The sequence below is a fragment of the Argopecten irradians genome, chromosome 1, assembly GCF_041381155.1.
Source record: "Argopecten irradians isolate NY chromosome 1, Ai_NY, whole genome shotgun sequence".
Taxonomy (NCBI): domain Eukaryota; kingdom Metazoa; phylum Mollusca; class Bivalvia; order Pectinida; family Pectinidae; genus Argopecten; species Argopecten irradians.
The window spans coordinates 19228086-19245111 of NC_091134.1; the positions used below are offsets into that span (position 1 = coordinate 19228086).

At 34.5% G+C, this 17026-nt stretch overlaps 1 protein-coding gene across 1 annotated transcript; it reads right to left on the minus strand.

Moving 5' to 3' along the window:
- Window positions 1-6101: 6101 nt before the first annotated feature.
- On the minus strand, window positions 6102-15594 carry LOC138319857 (uncharacterized). Its single transcript, XM_069262990.1, has 7 exons — window positions 15450-15594; window positions 13958-15005; window positions 9888-10180; window positions 9073-9210; window positions 8333-8431; window positions 7720-7811; window positions 6102-6850 (listed from the first exon to the last, which is right to left on the minus strand). Exons 1-7 carry the CDS (start codon window positions 15592-15594, stop codon window positions 6728-6730), a joined length of 1938 nt encoding a protein of 645 aa, XP_069119091.1. The 3' UTR covers window positions 6102-6727.
- Window positions 15595-17026: the final 1432 nt, after the last annotated feature.

Here is a 17026-nt window from a genome sequence, read left to right on the forward strand (position 1 = left end):
TTTTGTTGAGGTTATGAGGGTATGATGATAATGGAGCATAACATTTACACGGGCTCCATTATCATTATACGCTCATAAACTCAACAAATTAAACATATATTCCTTATATTTACAGTAAATGAATATTATTTATTCCCGCGGCAGTTACATATTTTTTATCAAAATACACATATTTTTTCTCTCCCGTCATCGTCAACAAATTCGATTGAACAGCTGATTGGAATCTAGTCATTCAGATGTTCCCGCTGAAAGTGGGGTCATGATCCCACGTTGCTACGCCATCAACTATTCACGTATTCGCCGCGCGTGTTGTGCTAACATTATACACTGATAATGATAATACTAAAAAGCATGGTTATTGAGTTTATGTCAGTGCAAACTGTTAATATTAATATTTATATAAAATATATCTAATACATCAACCCCTGGAAGTGTGCTCTGTCAAAACCATTTATGCCATATATGAAAAAAATTTAATTGAGCTCATAGATATCCTATTTTAAATATTTAAAAATGGAATATTAAGTTTTTAACCCTACAAAAAATCAAGGCAGTCAGACAAGCAGTTCCAGGTATGAAGCCAACTATAACATACCACACAAGTAATGTATTTTTTCTAAACTTTTTTTTCACAAAATGTTTACTTTATATGCGATCGTCATATATCAGTTGCATTTATTTTATACTACATACAATGTGTTTTGCTCTCGCTAGAAATGAAGTTTTTTCTTTTTTTTTATATAATACAAATATATATTTACATATATATATATTATCCCCATTATCTTTTTTCTATAACTATTTAATTACAAATATGCAAATATACTAGTTTAATTTTACTGTCCGGAATAACGCAACCCGAAATCGCTCCTGCTTAGCGCTCGGCATGCTTCAGTGATATAGCACTATAAAAAGGGCAATAGTTCCACTATACAAGAAGACACAACATGAATATACCGCAGTCTCCCATAACACGCACCTCGCACAACATACACGCAACACACCGCATACATGGGAGGCCGTCCTTACATGACCATAGCTGTTAATAGGACGTTAATTAAACAACCAAACCAAACCAAAAACGCTCAGCATTCAGGGAGTGGGACGACTGGTTCGCGCGTTGTCAGTATAATGTGACTGGGTGGGATGTGTTGCTTGGTCTCTTCGGCGGCATGCTTCAGTGATATAGCACTTTAAAAAGGGGAACAGTTCCACTATATAAGAAGACACAACATGAATATACCGCAGTCTCCCAAAACACGTACCTCGCACAACATACATGCAAGCACTGCATACATGGGAGGCCGTCCTTGAATGACCATAGCTGTTAATAGGACGTTAATTTATCAAACAAACATCGGTTTATACACAATAGAACCTCACTTCAGGGACACCCGGTTTCACTTTCACAACGTTACCGAAAATATCATAAAAGCTCCAGGATGTCTCAGAAAACCCGTGAAATCTACAAAAAAAATTTATATCTACATATAGCAAATACATTGTATGGTAGTGCAACCCAAAATACAACGAACACTTTTTTTCCCTTATTTTGTGTATATTTACAGGCGTCTGCTTCTGGTTTCGAAGTATAGTGATTCGGGCCGAATTTGACAGGGGTGTTTTCACCAGAGACACCTCGCCTGTCGCGTGTGCCCGTGTCGGGTAGATGTCGACCCCGCTTTCTGTCCGAACGCGCTCTCCATGTAGGCTAGCATGCATGTGTAGACGTTATCTCCAGGCTTTCAGTCAGAGACAGTTTCCTCTACTTAGTAAAGTAGTGGCAATTTTTTAGTATCCCTGACATTTTGTGAAAGTATATCTAATAAAGTTCTCACAACACTGGTACTATGCTTTACCACAAGTTATTTTTAAATCTAAATTGTATTTAACGTTTAGTCCATTTATCAAATATGTAATAAAGGTTCTTCATTATGGCAAACAGTCTCCATATACCACTAGTATAGTTGGTTAGTTGGACTTAACGTCCTATGACATAGTCTATCTAAGTAACACAAATATACCAGGAGGGCGTCTTTAAATGACACCTGGCTGTTAATACCACGTAAATACAATAAATCAAACCAAACATAAGCGCTTACTCCTACTTAAAGTTCTGCAGAAAGGAGGTGACACGACTGGTTTGCCCGCTGTCAGTATAATGTGACCGAGCGAGGTGTGATTGTTTGGTGTCTCCGTCGGTATGCTTCTGTGAGATAGCACTCTAACAAGGACAAAATATCCGCTATTTTAAGTGGCAACAATATGAATATACTGAAGCCTTCCAAAACATACACACGCCGCACCACAGTGCACACATGGGAGATCGTCCATAAATAAGACTAGCTGGTAATATGACATTACATGACGAACGTTATATTCCCAGCTAAGGTAGTGTAAGGACGGCCTCCCCTGGATGCAAATTTTAGTCTTATTTTCAGCTTTATAAAAAAGCAAACAATGTTGTATTAATCTACTTTGTTGTAAAACTTATCAAATACCAAATATGACAGAGACATCAATGCAGAGAAAAAGAAATTTTATATAACAAACCAACAGTGTTACATTTTCTTACAATAATGTTTTCTGGTGACACAATATTTAAAACACTGTTTTAACGATAAAAAATATGTACAATTATCATGAAATTAGAACATTCCTTAAAATACGATGTCATAGCATCAAAATGTATTTCAAACATCAGCATTTTAACTTAAGTAAACATTTCATTTTTTATTGCTGTAAATGTTTTGTTATTTTTTTATTATTATTATCTATATTTGCAACTGGAAAAAAATCCAAACATTTTCCAATTGATTTGCATGGAGCTATTACATACCATCCTTATATGAATTAATATGTCATAATGTTTCAATCAATAGATATTTTATCTAGAATAACAAAGTTACATAAAAAATCAACAAATTATCTGTAAGAACTATTGAAATCCATTGCCAATGTGCAAACAAATGTGTATATTGTTTTATTAAGTAAAAGATCTTAAGATAAATATGGTGACACATCTAAGGAATTATATCGTTCAGCACAGGTTTCCTTATTAAGAAAAAAGGACGTACAACACAGGTAGTTGGATAATTTTTTGGATTTATTTCAGGCTGACATAATCTACTACGCTAACCCGGAAGTATGTGATGTTTCGATTCGCCTGACGGTTTGTAGCTAAATGTTTATGTGGTGTAATTTGATAGGAACTCCGAATTGTATAAGAATTTTTAACAATATTTCAACAAATGGCTGGAAAGATGGTCATGTATAACAATACACCTTTTCAATTGGATTATTACAAGATATCTATAGATCGAATACTGATTCACCTTAACATATGTTCTTGACATAATTTATAAATCACAGTCGAGCGAAAGACAAAAAGAAAATTGAAGAATTAATTGAAGAAAATAAAACAAATGAACTTTTGATAAAGAAAGAACTTTCTTGGGTGTTATTTACAGACTAGGCATTTCTTATACACTATAATTTATTATATATAGACAAAAAGGTCATTATCTTCTGTTATAAGAATGTATCGAATAGCAATAATCTTAGAATATTCTTCTTTGAAAACAATTCATGTCGTATAAGTTAGCTTAACTGTGATATTAGATGGGAAGATATATATCAGATTTAAAAGTGTGATTCAAAATATGTCTTTATATTAAAGTAAAGGACTTTCAGGTGATATTTATAGTTTCGGGTATAACCTTGTTTTTAGATACCAAGTTTTCAATATTGGGTATGTTATTAATGAATAAACTAAATTAAAATGAACTAACACCTTGTACCTGTACCTCTCTCCATCTTGATTATCAAATATTAAAATACCGATTCTTAGTTTAAAATGACGGCGAGTGAAACAAACCTGTATACATGTATACATAATCCTTATCTACATAAAGTAAGAGTAAGTACGTCATTACACATACGGTTACATAACATAAAGTAAGGAGGGAACAGATTGTAGATACACGATTTTCGGAATCCCAAAAGCCGCAGTACCCAAACAATACTTAATATCAATATAATGGAGATACAGAAAGAGTTTCATCTTACACGACTGACTTTGAGAAAACAAGGTGAATGACAAATATACAGTATTGAAATATAATTATTTTCAATACACGCATGAAAGAAATGAGGGTAGCAAAATCAAAGGTAGACATTTTCTTTGTTAAAAACGTTTACCTTTGGCAAATTGAGTACTTACACCTTGTGTTGGATTTACATCAAAACAAAACAGTAAAATGGTGCTGTTAAAGGAATATATATATGCTATTAATATTGTATGCCCTCATAAACTCAAACTACAACAAAAAGTGAACCATTTAAGTGGGAGGTCTACATATCGCCATCATTGTAAATGATTTCCGGTCCATTTTTGGAATGATATTGTTTATTGTAAGTAACCATCTGGGATGTGTACTTACACAATGTATTTTTCATTCTTCTGAACAAACTGGGTTCAACAAATTACTGCTTACATATCGACATCAGCTAAAGCATTTGTGTAAAGGTTGCACATTTTTATAGCAAGATTTTGTATTTGCAAACAAAGACAACTTGATCTGATTACATTTACATCAGAATTAGGTAGACGGTGTGCTGTATTGTTTTGTTTAATATGGCAGATTGTTTAAAAACATCTAAAAAAATAGATTACTGTTGGTATAAAATGTAGTTTATTAACAAATTCTTAATAATGGGTCATAAATAATCTGCTTATTTTTTTCGAATAAAAACTCTTTTATAGTAAAGTATTTCTGTCGATTAGTAATTCCTTCCGTTGATTCTGACGTCACAAAACACACAAAAAAATCACTTCAAAATATGACGTCAGAATTACAGTATATCGCACTATACGCACGTAGTTTTGTACCTAAAAATAACGTATTGATAAGAGATTATTTAATAACTATACAATAAACACTTGCTGTACGCCTTTTCTAGCTAAGATTTCTTAAGTTGCTAGACAAAAATCAACGCATTGTTCAACAATATCGGCACAGTGGCAGCTACGTCCCAAATGATCATCAGGCCAATGTAACCAAATTAAAGACCTGCCAGGAACGGTTACGAATTTGAGTAACTATATTATGCTATGGGCGGAACAGCGACACTGTCACACTCCCCATTGCACAATACGCTGTACTTCAAGGAGTGAATGACGTCTCAATTATAAATAGCATTCAGTTTGTGATGTGACACAAAGGAAAATGTAGTTGGGTTCAAATTTTGACCGATTTAAGATGCTCCACCGCCGACAGAGTGAAAACGATAGTCATCATTTAAACAATAACTGATAGTTAATCGTGTATATACTAGTCTAATTAATACAAAAGTACATATAGAATAATATACATATATTGCATTTGGTGCATGCGCAATCAGTACTTCATTCCGTATAGGGCATACTGACTTTGATTTCTTTCGGGACACAATTAATTATTTTAATTAGATACTTTTTAAAGTAAAATTAGAAGCTCAACCTTTTTAATGGTCTTTATAGTTTAAAGTAAGTAACTTCTGTAGCTGGAGAATGATACGAATTTGTATGTTCCCGTTTTTGAAAGAGAAAAAATAACATTCGTTAAGTGGTGTAGTATCTTAAAAAAAGACTTGAAAAGTCATATTCCAACAGTGAAATATTCGATTATAAATGACGTACGCAATTATTGACATGACACTGTGGAAAAAGTTATTTGAATGACCAATTAAAAGGGATGTAAGTCATACTCCACTAATGAAATATTAGTTTATTTATCTACACTATATGATAATTAGATAGTTGAACTACACGGCGTCTTGTGATAGAAAATAATACACAAAAGCATATCCTCGATACCCCAGGGATTAGTATCGCAGACGTTATATCTACACCTGGACTATCTGTGTAACTGAAGGCAGCAGAAAACAGGTAAATTGATCCTTTGATGTACATTTAAAGACTCGATTAATGGTACACTGTAGTCGACTGTGTGACTTTGAAGTTGGACGTCGATCTGTCTGTAATTTTCAAAGGAAGTCTCTGTAGGCCCATAATTGATAAGTTTTTTCCATGAACAACCTACAGTTTAACTATGAGATATTTCAGGGGTGGATATAACGACATTCGTAGTAACCCCTGGAGTATCGAGGATGGATCACACAGAAATCACCGTTTCACTTGACGTTATTGTATTGTACCAACTTTCTAAGATGTAACAACATTTAGACCAACATATAAACTATAAACCAGTCAATGTGTTATTTATATAAAAGCAATACTCACGGGAGACATGAAAATAACCCACAAAAATACAAAAATAAATAAAGTTACATGAATATGCATTATACTTATCAATACGTTAATATGATATTTATGCTACATGTATGCATTTTCTTCTGTAAACGTGCTATTTTAGCGGTTTTCTGTTTCCCGTTTTTTAAATGGAAGACGTTTGAAGATAAAATGCACTCATCAATACGTACCGTACTATTTCTATTAAATGTTATGAGAACGCTATCTTACAATGCTTCCTTTACAAAATGATTAGGAAGAATCCGCGAAAATGGTCCGTTTACAGTAGTTATTTTGTAACTATAATGTGAAATGAAGTATCCAGTCTTACACACATATACGATTGTCATAAAAAAACATCCCCTTCGTCTCTTTGGCACATCTTAAAAGATGTCCTTGTTTAATTCACCGAGGGAGACAACATTTCCAATTTACCTAAATCACTGAATCGACTGAGGAGAAAGAACTACCTGAAGCTAAGGCATCATTACCCTCTCGCGTAAGGAGCCAGTATGTCCTCACCTCTCCGCGGAATGTGTGTTCCAGCTCTGCTTTTAACTAGAAATAAGAAAAAATCATCAGTAATAATATGATAAAAAAGATATCCATAGTTTCAATCCATTTGCACGATTGATTCGCGGTTACCCATAAACAATATAAAATGTTAAAGATGTACCACCGCTGACGAGCATAAATGATATTCATCATTTGAACAATAATTGGTGTTCAATCGTGTATTCCGTCTTTGCATATTACAGAGTTAGCTCCCTTGCGGGTAGGTATCGATTATTACGTCATTATTTTGTGAGCGCAATTCACGTCATTTTCTCCGAAAAGTATGACGTCACGCTCGCAAAAATTATGACGTTACAATCAATGCCTACCCATAAGTGCAAATAACTCTGTAATATGCAAATCCGTAATATAAATATATATAATTGACAGAGAGAAAATAATGTGAAATAATTTATTTTGCCTTTGGTGCATGCGCAATCAGTACTTCATTCCATATCGGATATAGTGCCACAGATTTTTTTTTCGGGATGCAATTAATTATTTTTCATACTTTTTTACTTGAATTAAAATTAGAAGCTCAAACTTTTCAATGGTGATAAAGGTGTAAACTAAGTAACTTTTGCAACTGAAGAAAAATACTAAATCGTCTGCTCCTGTTTTAGATAGTGAAAAAATACCATTTGTCGGTGGAGCATCTTTAATGATACGAGTACGTTTCACTCACAGAAACAGTATGTCATTGATGAAATCAACTCAACATATTGGGGTAATTTAGGTAAATATGACACAAATCATTTTGTTTCTAAATAAAGCTGTATACTACATCAGCTACTAGTCAGTCGACGGCTGCTCTAACGTTATAACATGGCGATACTGTTATCTGGAATAATGAGATTTATGTACACACTAACCTGGGGTGGACTGTCTGTTCGGAGTTCAACAACAAAACCACCCAGTTCACACAGCAGGTCACGAGTTGTCTCACTTATTTGGATTTTGTTTGCTAAATAAAACAAAGAAAATAAAGATACACTTTCGCTCTGCTGTCAGTTTTAACATATTATTTTCAAGATGAATGATCTTCATCTACGTGCCCTAGTCTCTGCACAGATCATTGGTCGTTACATATTAAATCAGTCACAAACACTGTCAGTCATAATTCATATACTTACAGTTTACTTTAATGATCATTATTTCGCTACAGTGTAATGCAATTGCATTGTATCAAGAAAATATTGATTGTTTGCATAAACCTTCCGGGCATCAGAACTGAAGTCATAAAATGGATAATATTAAATGACGTAAGCTCTAGAAATGATGTTTCATTTATTCAAATAAGGCAATTGCTGGAAACAAGTAATGCTGCTTTTGACATGTTAATAAATAGAAGTGTCCAGATAGATGATATTTTTCGAAATATCGTTTTAATGATTGAGCTGGGTGGCATTCAAAATGGTATACATTCTGACAGCTAAGTAAGGGGAGGTATCCATTGAGCCTTGGCTAACTTTCAACACTTATTACCTGCTCCGAACGATTCCATTGCGGAGGCAACATTAATGGTGACACCAAACAGACAGTATCGAGGCATCTTAGTCCCTATCACAGCTGCAACCACGGGCCCTGTTAATGTTCCACACAATATTGGCATTATATTTGTCTTAATAGTTCAGAAAAGACATTTGATGAAATAGACGTTCATCGATTCGATTTTACATATCCTTTTCAAAAATGTATGGAAAAGACACACCTTGGCAGAAGTTGAGGAAACACTATATTGATTATAGTGACCACTATTAAACTTAAAATATACTTAGCAATATGTATGTTTTGTGTTAAATTGCGATTTATGACAGATGTAGTTCACAGTTACAGTACGTATTACGTAAATACGTATGTTCAGTTACTTGATGACAAGGTGTGAACAGCAGCAGAGCACCATCAGACGAGTTTCCCGATATATGAATAAGAAATCCAGCTTTGCTGCTTGCTAGTCACGTAATTTATAGTTAAACAGTATGTAAACTGAAATGTTTCCTGCTTCAATAAACCCCAAGCGGGTGACAAACTTAACCTCCAAAAAGTACATTAAAAATTTGTATTTAATCATATTTTAGCGGCGGAAGTTTAAACAAATAAATTGACACGCAAAAACATTCTATGTCAAAACAATTAAAACAGTATTCAAATAACTTCAACAAATTAAAGTTAAATATAGTAACATCTTTAACGGAATACTTCTGTGACTTTTGTTCATTGTTTACCTGAGTGACATCCAATTCTCAGTTTAAATTTTGTTCCAGGTAGATGAGGTATTTCTAGGCGGTCTATGTGTTCCACTATATCTACAGCCATAGAAGCCACCTCAGTCGCATGTCTGCGCCCGTTCAGCTTTGGGACACCTGAATACAATGAGTTTGTTTGTATTACAGCATATGTAGAATGCCTTCACTGAATCACATTCAATATCTGTTCAGGATTTGTATCATATGACCGAATGGGGTGTTTTACTTGGTGTTTTCGATGACATGCTTCAGTGATGTAGCACTATAAAAAGGGCAAGAGTTCCACTATACAAGATGACACAACATGAATATCCCCAAACACGCACCGCGCACTTCACACACGCAGCACACCACTTACATGGAAGACCGTCCTTACATGAACCTAGCTGTTAACAGGACGTTAAAATAATCAAACAAACAAACAAATCGTAACAAAACGGAACTTAAGCAAGATCGAGGGCAATATTTGCTATAAATTTAAAACTAGGTACATTCAAACATGCATATAAATAAATTAGTTGATTCCTTTACGGTTTTATTTCAATAGTACATAGAATTGAAATAGGATTGAACATCAGGCAATGCTTACGTAACTTCTTTCGTAAACATTTCATTTAGGGATGATTCTATGGCAAGGAAAAAACGGCGCTGAACTTTTACTAAAAACGACTAAAACCAGAAAAAATAATATGACTTCAACATGTCTGGACATCAAATTAAAATGGTTAATTTCAGTTTAGTTGGTGAAGAATTCTTGTCTTAACTTTTATATTGTACATTAAAATTTATCCTACCTGACACTACCATGTAGGCGTCTCCAATTGTCTCCACTTTATACACATCAAATAGTTCCAGCCTTTCATCAAAGCATAAGTACAGCCTATTTAACATGTCTACTACTTGCATTGGGGAACACTGCGCTGCTATTTGGGTGAACCCCATGATATCGCTGAACAGAACGGTGGATTCCGGGTAATTTTCGGGTCCAATTTCTTCGTTTCGTTTAAGTCGTTCAGCAACAGATCTTGGAAGCATTTGGTACAGTAAAGTATCTGTTCTCTTCTTTTCTTTGTTCAGAGCTTTCGTTCTGTAAAATAAAATTCATGTCTCAACGAAAGGAAACCAGAAACAATATTAGCATTGATCTTCTTATCAAAACAATCCTGTAGAAAAGATTTTTGTATTTTTATATGATTATAACACAAGTCATAATTCTAGGAACAATAGCTTTTGAATAAGCGTACTTATTACTTATCTTACTTTCAAAGACTATTGCATTCGCAAATTATACTACAATCAACCGGTTACGTTATCCCCCTCTTTCTCCAAAACGGAGGGTATTAATTTGAGTTTGTCCGTCCGTCTGTCTGTCTGTCTGTAACACTTCGTTTCCGTGCTGTAACAAATGTAAACTGATTTCTTCAAACTTGGTGACAAGGTTAAATGCCTTAAGGGCTCGTCCAAGTTCGATCGCGACTGTCGATGGACCTTGTTTAGCGGAGTTATGGCCCTTTGATTTAATAAAAAAAAAGTCATTTTCTGCCGCTTCCGTACAATAACTGTAATAAATATTAACCGATTTTCTTCAAACTTGGTAACAAGGTTTAATGCCTTAAGGACTCGGCCAAATTCGATCGCAACTTGCGACGGACCTTATTTAGCAGAGATATGGCCCTTTGCTTAAATAAAGAAAGTCAGATTCTGCCACTTCCGTACAATAACTGTAATGTTAAATGCCTTAAGTGCCTAGTCAGGTTCGATCAACTCTTTCAGCGGATGTTATTTATCAGAGATATGGCCCTTAAATTTTCTACAAATGACATTTTTCTGCAGTTTCTGTGTAATAACTTACAAATGTTAAAACTAATACATGTATTGTTAAAACTTGGTAACAATGTTAAATGCCTTAAGGGCTTAGCCAAGTTCGATCGCCACTTTTGGTAGATCTTAATTAGTAGAGTTATGGCCCTTTGATTTAATTAAAAAATCACTTTCTGCTACTTTCGTACAATAACTGTAATAAACATTAACCGTTTTTCTTCAAACTTAGTAAAAAAGTTAAATGTCTTATGGGCTCGTCCAAGTTCGATCGCTACTTGCGACGGACCTTATTTAGCAGAGTTATGGCCCTTTGCTTAAAAAAGCCAGTTTCTGCCACTTCCGTACAATAACTGTAATAAATATTAACCGATTTCCTTCAAACTTGGTAACAAAGTTAAATGTTCTGAAAGCGGGGGGTGGAAATTCCACAAATTTTCTTGGTTTTTTTTTTAAAACTCTTGGTCGTTATGTCAAAGTCGGCGGTACCATCTTTTAGCTTCAAATTACCTAAAATAACCGGCTTCATTACGTGCGGGGTTGAAACAGCTACCCACACTCAAAGTGTGCACTGTTAATTGTCTAGATGTTGTTATTTGTGTTTTTTATAGTTTCAGCCTCTTATTTAAAGGCATAAATTATGTTCTTTAACAATAGACTGGATGTTCTAATATGTTTTAGAGTAATGCAAATGAAAGAGGTTTCATCATTGACCAATACTTATGTATTATAGTATTTACTGAAACGTTCGACCACAAATTGTTTTTTCAAGCACATAATCTCATTTTGACAAAATAAAAGTTAGGTTTGGGGTTTGCTACAAGTATTTGGGATGCTCATTATTGTATTCATATTTTTAAAGCAACTAATATAGCCTAGTAAGCATGTCAAAGGTATACTCGTTTAACAGCGACATGCGTGGCTATGAATTAAATAAGTGAATAACTAAGGTTCTATTCTTTTTCATGTAAATAACGAAATTGATACAAATTTAATTGCTTAACAAAACATTTAATTACATCATAAGATTTCAAACGTATTTTTGACCAGTCAGAGCGTTACTTTCGTTGCCATGGCAACACCGCATTTCCAGAATTTTACTTTGTTATTTGGAATTCCTCATCCCATATATGAAAACACTTAAATGTTACCATTTTGGCACCATGGCAACCAAGCGTTTCGAAAGTGTTGTTCAGCTTACATCTTATATTCCCCTTATACCAACTTTCACTTTAATCGAACATTATCTAAATATTAACCATTGAGATACACCCCTTCTGTTGTCATGCTAACCAGTCTTTTTGGAAGTGTTACTTTTATATCCAGTATCCAAAATTATCTATATACACTAACCGTTATTCAAATTTAACAATGAAATCGCTGAAAATAGAGAGCTATGTAATTGGATACTTGCTCTTGCTATGGTGAAGAACTAAAACATGGAGTTTGATTTGATAGACAGATAATGTCCAGAGAGTACCTTAATGCACTTTTAAGAGGGTGAACTTAGATAACAAAGAGTAATGATTTGTTTCCGAATTATTTCAAAATTATATTTTTGGATTAAAAGTTATCTTAAAAATTCCATATAAAGAATAAGAATAGCAAAATCTACTTCATTTACAGTGAAATATGTTTTTTGCGTAAGGTATTATACACAACGATATCTAACACTATATTGAAGTCACAAGAGTCCTTACTATTGAGGTTAAACTCTTACTAAGGTTGCTTAAACGAACAGCAATGGAAACACATGAAGAATCACTTTAGATCTAACAAATGCTTTCTATTTGGTCACTTAATCATCAACAATAGTGTTGAAAAACACTGATGTTACTCTAGAGCAAACTTAGTATTAAGCTTTCATCATATGTAAAACGTTTCATTATAAACATGTCTCATATTAGTTGATTATTAAGAATGTAAGGGCGTTAGAATTGGACCAACTGCCCCTATTGCATGATCGTAAAAGGCGATTAAATTAAGTATCTTTTCTCTTCTTCCTAAATGACTTTATCTTTCCTAATGCTTCCCTTAGTATCGCCTCACTTTTGGCCTTGAGTTGAGCGTCCGCCCCTGTGAGGAAGGCTCTGGGTTCTGTCCCCTAGCCGAGACACACCAAAGTCTATAAAATTGGTAGTTTCTACTCCTGCTTAGCGCTCAGCAAACAGGGAGTGGGACGACTGGTTCTTCCGTTTTTAGTATAATGTGAACGGGTGGGGTGTGTTGCTTGGTGTCTTCGGCGGCATGCTTCAGTGATATAGCACTATAAAAAGGGCAACAGTTCCACTATACAAGAAGACACAACATGAAAATACCACAGTCTTCCAAACACCCACCTCGCACTGCACACACGCTACACACACGGGGCCGTTCTTACTTGCCCTGGCTGTTAATAGGACGTTAGGAAAGTCAAACAAACAAACAAACTATTAAGAATGTGACAAAATAATTGAAATGATCATGTCCATCAATTTTAGAAAGTGTAAACTAATTGTTATACTGTGACAATCATTACCACTTCAGTTTGACGTTTGGCACCAAAACATTGCAACATGTCACGTTCTGTGCATATTAACAATAATAATTCATATAGTTTCCACTGTGGTATTGTTATTCAGTTTTGTCCATACAAAGACGTCCAAGAGTTTATGAATACATGCGTAAGACTACATTTCAGGTTGAACCAGCCAAGGTTAGAAGTTTTTCACACGCATGTATTCATAAACAACACTGGTCCACGATTTTTAATGCAAGCGAACAGCAGACGCATAACCAGGTGGAATCCCAACAATAAGGCAGGCGAACGATTATAAATGCTTCCACATCAGTGGTATCTGGCAGCAAAAATGGTTGTATTAGAAAGAAAAGTGCAATGATCTTATGATTATGGAACATTGTTGTATAAGTACAAACAAGTTATGTGATAAGGTAATTAGCATTTTGAGACCTTTTCAGTTTGCTTTCGATAAGCTTGTTATAGGGATACGTTACTCGATTAGACATTATATGTTTAAGATAGTAATTAGGATACGAAACACAATACCTGTTTGCTATTGAAATTGAATACTTCTGAATGGCCGAGGTCAGTGAGTACACCGCAAACACGATCAGAGGACATATTATTAGGATAATCCCGAACACAACCGATATGATGACGATATTCTTCAGATCATCTTCTGCCTCCTTCCTGAGAATTTCATCAATCTCTAACGCCAGACGGATCTGTACCTCTCGAAGTGTGTCTTGATAAACAGTCATGTTTTCAAACCACCAATTTGCATATTTGAATGATCCTCTCACTGCTGAACTCTTGTTGCTTCTGATTTCTCTTCTCATTTCATTGATGGGCTGAATAACACTTGAATTTCGCACAAGAGTGTCTTCATAAATACTGTACGCCAATTCAGAATAACGTCTTGCGGATTCAAACGTGATGTTTGCGATATCCTGACTTTCCACAAAATCAAGATATTCATCGCGAGTTGCAAATCCACCTATCGCATAAAATGATACTCCTAAACCTCTTTCTCTCCCAAAGTACTCACTGGCTACTACAATTTCCTGATACGCTACTAACTTTGGCCAGACTGTTCCGGAGCGGGCTTCAACGATTGCCTGGTACAGCCATTTGATAAACACTTCAATACTATCGGAGTAAAATGCTACTTCATCCTTGGATGTTCGGTTGTACGATTCAAGCTGATATCTATGTCTGTTAAGATAAGACAGGAAACTCTCTTTCGTTTGAAATTCTCTCCTGACAATGGTTGCACTGGTTGGCCAGAAAGACAGATTTTGCAGACCTACATCTGTGTCTGGGTATCGATCAAGCAAGAAATCCTTGGTCTGGGGACTCTTACTACTTATATAAAGCGCACTAATGTCACGTTCTCTTTGCATCATACGCAGCAACCACCCTAGCTCTATGCTGAAGTAGAGGATATTCCTAATGTTTAACAAACTGATATAGTTATCAAGGGAGACTATAAATGTATTGGCTGTCATCCCCGTTAACACAATCACCGGGATTAGGACCACTATCAACATTTTCAGCATGTGAAGACGTTTTCCGGCATCCGTGATGGGGTTACCTGTGAAAACAAATTGTATATATTTCAGAATTGTGAAGTTTGGTTAGATTAACTTCCTATAAACAGACGGTGTCATTTAATGACGGCTTTCCATATATGCGATGTGCTGTATGTTTTGGGAGGTTTCGGTATATTTGTGTTGTCTTTTTGTAAAAGGGAGAATTCCTGCCAGTTTTATAGTGCTGTCTTACTGGAGCATGAACTATATATTCCCGATGAAAAAATAATTTAGTGCGTCACTACAGAAATAAAATTTAAATGGTATAATTGACCTTCTTCTATCATAAAGATAAACAATTGGTATATCTTACGTCTCGAAAATGTATTCCATACTAAAGAACGTGGTAACTATTTTGATTAAACACTATTCTTAGGTTCATGCTGATAAAAGTCACATATACTGGAAAGTTGAATTTTATTAATGGAATGCAGAGAACAACCTACCACGGCATATCCGTTGACACTTGGTCCAGTTCTGATTCACATGTACCATATCCATAATTGCGACATTCATTTGTGAGGCGGTCAGAGAATCCTTAGTAACGGAATGTCTCTCCGTTATCTCAGGATTAATTCTGTTTTTCTTCATCATTCTGTAAATCATCAAAATAATGAGTCACTTAGAGAATACTGTGGTATTATGATAAATTTTGTTTCCATCGGAGCAAGTGAAAGATACAACTGTAAAAAATTATTATATTTAGTTCTTTCCGACGTTAATTTTGATGTTTTAAAAATTCCATAAATGGTAGATTATGTATTGTATATGATATGATTTTGTATGTTATGCCATCGAAGTAGATGTAAATTGTGATTTCAAGGTTAATTTTGTAGTTAATCAGTCAAAATGAAATTAAGATATCAAAATTAATTGGCTTCATTAGTAACTTGCGATTAATTTATCTTACACACATTTTCTAAATATTGAAAATACAGTGCTCGTATAAAACTTCTGCTTGAAAATACAGTGCTCGTATAAAACTTCGCTTGAAAATACAGTGCTCGTATAAAACTTCTGCTTGAAAATACAGTGCTCGTATAAAATTCTGCTTGAAAATAGTGCTTGTATAAAATTTCTGCTTAAAAATACAGTGCTCGTATAAAACGCGCCATAGTCGTTCACACCACACACCTTAAGCATCACCAGTTCTGAACAACAACCTTAAACAGACGTTGTGCCAAGCTCAATCGTGGCCATGTTTGATTTTACCCAATGCCATATTTTTTTAAAAGAAGACATAACACTTCTACTTGCTTAAGTAATAGTTCACAGTTGATAAAGGTTTATCATTTCTTCTAAAGCAAAACTGTCTTGATAATGATGAAATCATCTTTCAAACATTTTCATTTTAATGCAATGACTGGAATTTAAAGGTAACTTCACTGATTACATAAATATATGCTTCTTTTATTTCCAGACAATGAATTTACAAAAACATACAACTTATTTCTAGACTTATACAATTGGTCTTCAATATGTTGTTAACAAGATGTTTCTCTTTTAGTTCATCTGATGAAGATGTATCTTCTAATGTCTATAAAAACTCATATGATTCTCACTCTTTTAAGTAACCTGTATCCTCGTAATATGATCTATAAATATAAATAAATTTATCCTAGATCCCAACCAATGCAGAGTATATAACATTACGTATAATTTTCATGTGATAATAAATCATGTTTCATAATCTATAACTTGAACGATACAAAACTTACTTGATTTTGGTTGCCGCAACAATATGGCCAAGGTATTCAATGTCGATTACAACAAATTACTGGCTAAGAACAGACGTGTTTCCATGGTTATGGAACTCGCGCCTCAACCAAGGAGGTACAAACTGTGAAAATATAACAAATTTCTGTTTGGAAATCAATATGTGGCGTTACGTGCCGAGAAAATCTATAATACTACTATATTTATAGTAATAATTCCATAGCCTTTCACTTAGGCAATTTTGCTCACACGATTCAATAAACATTGACTGTGGAGGGTCATCATTGCTTGGGAGTAAACATTCGGT